This window comes from Buceros rhinoceros, unplaced genomic scaffold (genome assembly GCF_000710305.1).
Source record: "Buceros rhinoceros silvestris isolate BGI_N320 unplaced genomic scaffold, ASM71030v1 scaffold28100, whole genome shotgun sequence".
NCBI classification, from domain to species: Eukaryota; Metazoa; Chordata; class Aves; order Bucerotiformes; family Bucerotidae; genus Buceros; species Buceros rhinoceros.
The window spans coordinates 1-5,597 of NW_010389454.1; the positions used below are offsets into that span (position 1 = coordinate 1).

At 47.0% G+C, this 5,597-nt stretch overlaps 1 protein-coding gene across 1 annotated transcript in view; it reads right to left on the reverse strand.

Annotated features, from left to right (window-relative positions):
- Window positions 1-1,934: 1,934 nt before the first annotated feature.
- The window catches only part of MEI1 (meiosis inhibitor 1), a gene marked incomplete at both ends in the record, with an annotated part of 38,591 nt that continues 34,928 nt past the window's right edge, over window positions 1,935-5,597 (reverse strand). The window contains 4 exons of the mRNA XM_010134406.1: window positions 1,935-2,044; window positions 2,398-2,529; window positions 3,376-3,482; window positions 5,499-5,580. Of these exons, the coding sequence (XP_010132708.1) occupies window positions 1,935-2,044; window positions 2,398-2,529; window positions 3,376-3,482; window positions 5,499-5,580 (431 nt within the window). The remainder of the gene's footprint in view (window positions 2,045-2,397; window positions 2,530-3,375; window positions 3,483-5,498; window positions 5,581-5,597) is intronic.

Consider the following 5,597-nt stretch of genomic DNA (forward strand, 5'->3'; position numbering starts at 1 on the left):
AGCTGCTCGCTCTGCGGCGGCCCCGGGGGTGGAGGGAGGCGGACCCCGCGCCCTCCGGGGGGCTGCTCCGGGTGCGGGCGGGTTTCCCCCGGCTCTGCAAGGGAAGGCCCGACGAGTAAGGGGCGCTTAGAGGGTTCGGAGGCAACAGGCAGCCGGGGGCCTGGGGCTGTAGCCTGAGAGACCATCTGCGAGCGGGAACAAGTTTCCTCTTCCCAGTGGGACAAGCAGCGCATCTGCTTCCCCAGGGGTCCTGGCCGAGCCCCCAACGCTCCTGCCACCCATCCCACCACACCACCAGCTGAGCACCTACTTCACAGCACCTGCCACCCACGCACAACATTTTCACCAGGCAGTTCTGTATTTTGATAACGGAGAAGCATCAACCAAGCTTCCTCCCACACAGAAAAGTAAACAAGGAGCCATTTCAGTAACTGCACTTTATAAATTATTTTCAACAAACCCTTTTCTGAAAACGAGGTACAACTTCCTTCATCCATCTTCTCTCTACTGCTCACTGGGAATAAATGGCAGGATGGCATCCCCTGTTCCATTCTTGCCTTGTTCCTCTGCTGCGTGCTCCACATCTCATTTCAGTCTCCAATGTGTGAGAGGGACACTGCCACACTTCCCAGACATCTGTCATTGATGGCATGAGGGGAAACTCCAGGATGCTATGGGAAATCCCACATTTGACACACTGCTGACAGGAGGTTTCCATACTAAACCATTGGCCTCTCCCAAGCCATGGACACATCGCACACCCTCGCCCCAACCACGTGTGAGAAACACCAGTGTAGGTGAATCTGAAGAAGGTTCTCACTCAACAAAACTAAAGTCAAAGTTTGGCTTTGATCAGAGGATTTTGTCTTTCATGTTCACAACTATCTTATTCAGGTAGCCACCACTGCTGCACTTCAAGGGCATCCAAAACCCTTCCTAACAATCAAAATTTGAAGGCTTCTTCATATGTGGAAAATCCAGAAATGAGAAGCAATTTTAGCAATGCAACAAGACCTCCCTGTCCACATTCCCTCTCCCCTGGACAGATAAACAAAGGCAGTGGAGAGGAACTTCATGGACTGGATGGTCTCTACCTGGACAACTTGTGCTCTGAGTGTCCCACCACAGAGCAGTAGTATCACATTGGGAGATAGCATGAAGACAAGCTAATCCTCACAGGTAACAAACCCATCATCCACCACATACCCTGCACATGACTGATATCAGTGTCCCACAGTGGAGCAAGTCCCCACTCCAGCAAGAAATCACCGCCACAGCTACTTCAGTCACTGCTACCTGTCTGAGACAATATGGCATGATGAAAAAGGAAGGCAAAAGTGGGCAGTTTGAGAAATAAACAAATACTGTGTCGGGCTGCCCTTTCTCCACAACTAATCTGGGAGTGGCCCCTGTCGCCACCCCCGGAGAAGGATTCAGTTCTCAGCAGAGAACAAAATGCTGTAACTCTGCTCAGTGGTTTCCAAATGTTTGCTGTACTTTTGAAAGTGCTTGAGTCATCTTTGGGTTTCCACAACTTTGCAGCATGGTGGGGTTAGTTAGCACACAGACAGAGATTAAGTGATTGTTCATCCTCCAGGGGAATCAATACAGGGATCATTACTGCTTTGAAGTCACAGGCTCCCTGGCCTGTTACCCTTCCATCAGACACCACCTCTGCCATACAGATGAATGCAACTCCAGCACAGAGACCATCTTTCAACCCAAATGCCTCCTCATTTCCCAAATGTTGTCTCAAATCTGGGGCTGATGAAGTCTTTCATCCCAAAGTAGCAGCAACCACTCAGAATTTTTCCAATTCTGTTTGCCTTCAGCTGGAACAAGGGAAGGAGCAGCAGATTAAGTATCCCTTCCACTCCTGTTACACCTACCACTCTTACATCATCCATCAAAGGCATCTGCCCAGCAAAGGATACACAATGTCCTGATGTTTTACACATGTGGTCCTCTGTCCCAGGAGGCGCTCCAGCAAGGTCTGAATGGTCCCTGACTGTCCAGGCTCCACCTGGCAATGACTGCTCTGAATCTGGGCAGTTGGAAGAAAGAATGATTTCCAGACCAACAGGGAACTTGTTCCTTCATACCCCCGTTCCTCATCTCCACGCAGAGCAGTAAGACCTTCAGAGTTCCAGGAGGACACTCAAGGGGCCAGGTGATATGATGACATAGTTTGGGCAGCTGCTGGTATCCCTTCCTGCTGGTATCCCTATACTGTTTTACTGTACACCCCCCACGGCAGCAGGCCAAGATAGCAGCTGCAGCATCCCTCTTCATCTTATTATAACCTCCTCAAAGGAAGTTTATGGCTGCCCATCAAAGGCTAAAGCGAACCCCTAGGGACTCCCTTCTCATTTTCCTAGGCAGCCACTGCTCTCTTACCTGACAAAGGAAAAGGTGAAGAGCACGAGTCGAGGCTTCAGGCAGCTCTGCTAAGTTGGCTTCTGCTGCCTCTTGGAGAATCTGGCTTATTTCTTTTTGAGAAATAATATTGCTGCTCTGATATTTCAGAAACTTGAACAAAGGAAAAAGCAGAGGCATTAAATAGTGAAAGACCCATAGTTTCCAACAGTGACTCATCCACTGGAAAGACCTTTTCTACATAATAGGATGCTGCAGCACCTTAACCACAGGCCTGATTTTTATACCACTTCTAATAGAACCAGTGCAAATATCTGGGTTGACGGTGCTCTGGTTTATAACCAGACTTTTTTCAGTTTAGGTTGGGAAGGAACTAAAGTAAACCAAGGAACCTTTTAAAAGTGAAATAAGAATAGCAAATATTCAAAGACCCATCCTGGTTTCGGAGGGGGAAATTTTATATTAATAACCCCTTCCTCTCCTCCACTGCCATGAGGGCTTTATCTTCAGCACTTCTGCTGGGTAGGACCACACTCCCTCTCTTGCTTGCAGACCCACATACAGCAGGGTAGTAGGTCGCGGTAACTCCTTGCCCTGAAAAGCCAGGTCTGTATGGTCAAAGATGGGGAGACAAGCTGAGATGCCAAGCAGCGCTCTGCTCTCCAGCGAGCTGCAGCATGCTCCCTGACTGCTAACAGCAGTTGCAGTTCTCTGTAGGTTTCCCCTCTCCTCCCCAGGAGTCCTAGATGACATAAATAAATGTTACCAACACCAGAAGAACAGGACGTGCTCACTAACAGCGGTGGGTTTCTGCAGGGTGTGGAAGGGAAGTTCTCTTGAAAGTATCATTATTACAGGACATAAATATAGTGCCAGGCAAAGCCACAGCAGTATCTGAGATCATGTGTGCATAGGAGGTAAGTTCCAGTAACTGACCCATATGCACTTGTACCAACATACTGGAAAAAATGGAGAACAGCCTGCTCTTCCCCGGCTCACCAAAGTCATCAGCCTGAGAACTTCTGGCTGCAGAAAGGACTTCTGGCCCCCACTGAGTAGCACGAAGAGCAGGAATCGGTGCCAGGGCTGTGAAGCAACATGTAGAGCTGAGAGAGAAGGAGAAGCCAATCAAAGACAGCTTTAAAATTGGCCAAGTAAACAGGCTGGACCCGGATAAGGACAGTCTTCAATACTGACTCCAAATTTTCTCTTCTAGACTCCGTGCTGTGAAACACTAAAGGGATATTTTCCTCTGTTCTTACTTGCTTTGTAATCTGTCATTCTTTGGGCAAGATTTAGTCATGAGGTCAAAAGCTTAATAACTTTTTAAAGCATAAAATACGTTTTGTCCATCTTTGTGCTGGTACAGGAAGAGAAAACTTCTCCTGGGGTGCACATCATAAAATAGTAAGGGGATATCTTTAGCCCAGCGTTTTAAAAATAATACCCTCTGGTTTCAATATGAGGACAAGTTTCCTGACCATGGGTTTTTATTTAGCTACAGAATACCCTCTGGGGAATGAAGAAAGCCCTATAACATAAGCTGCAGAAACCGAGCCTGGATCTGCACCAGTGAGCATACTGTGGGGACCAGCCAGGCTGATGGCAGCAATGCAATCAATCAGTAGAGAAAGTGTTCTTCATAAGGAACACGTATGATAAACAGAGATAAGGCTAAGGTCACCACCTGTGACAGCAGGAAGCCTCTCACTGAATACAAAAGTTAAGTGTTATTACCTTCTATTTATTGCAGGTTAGGAACATGAGATGGACCGCTACACAACAGGTCAGCTGATACAACTTGTACCATGGCAACTCAGAGTTGTAAAAAGGTCCCTTTTCCACTGGCAGTCACAGAACCTCCCAATTGCCACTACAAGAATCTTTTATATGGGAAAACAAAAAACCCTAAAAAATTCACGTAGAATGTTTGAGGGGGGTATATCTTTTAGCTGATGCAAATGAGAAAGTACCGGCACTGTGCACTGAAAGCACTCAGAACATCTGGAAAAATCTCTGGACTAAGAGAGGGTTTGAAGAAAGCCACAAACGAGGCAGCTCCTAGAAGCACAGTCCAATCCACGCTCTTTGCAGTGTTCTCACATCTTTCACTCAAACATAGCCACAATCCCCATTCTACTTGGAATAAGGAGACTCCTGTTATTGGTGGTGTGATCTTCTGCACCACTGCAAGAATTCAGGCAAAGCAACAGGTTCAGCTGTTGCTGAGACAGCATTTCATTAGCTTAATCCCAAATCAGCAGAACCTCCCCATAAAGTGCCACCTTTTCTTTTTTTCCTACCCCAGCTTTTAATAGCCTCCCTTCAACTACTGGCTATCATTCATCTGCAGTATTACATCTTCCTTCAAATGTTTTCTCTCTCCCACAAGTCACTCCATCCCCTTCTCACTTAGTATTAACAGGATTGGATTGAACAGGTCAGGGTACAGAGAACTTTCTGTCTGTTTTAAGATCAGGCCAGCTCCTGGACTTAGTGGCAGGAGGCTGACAGTAAGCAGAAGCGGCTATTCTCTCACACACACCCCTCCCCCGACTGTACAACACTGTCATATTATGTTAGATTGCTATCATGGTATACATTAGGTCTGACATGGACTCCAGAAACCAAGCTCTAGATTCGCACCTGGAAATCTGGAGTTCCCAATTCCCTTTCCCTAAGGCTGTCTAGTACCCTGTTCTCTCTTTCTCTCCCTCAGGTACAAACTGTAACCAACGCTGTCCATGTGGAAGACACATTATATTCAGATTCTCGCTCCCCTAATATTTATAGTCTAAAGGTTTTCTACAATTAGCCTGGAAGTGAAAGACTATTCCTACACTCCTTCAATTCCTGAACCTTTTACCATATTGGGGAGTGGGGAATGACTTTTTTCCTTCTCGGCATCTGGAGCCAAAACGAGGACTCATGCCTGCAGGGGAGCCAAGCACTGTGATTTCATCCCACAAAGCACATGACTAACTTTGGGCATACAAATAATTTTTATTACTGGGCATAAACTCATTAAGCATCTGCTCCAGGGCACTACTGGATGGAGATCAAAGAGCTCAAAATCACTGCAGGAGGGAAACCCAGGAGAAGGAAGAACAGGAAGACTTTACCAACATCCTGGTTCTTCACATACAGGTATTCCACTAAGGTTTCCAGGCAGGCAACCACGGCTTGAGAGAGCAGCAAGTCTTTCTGGAATAGCAAGGGGG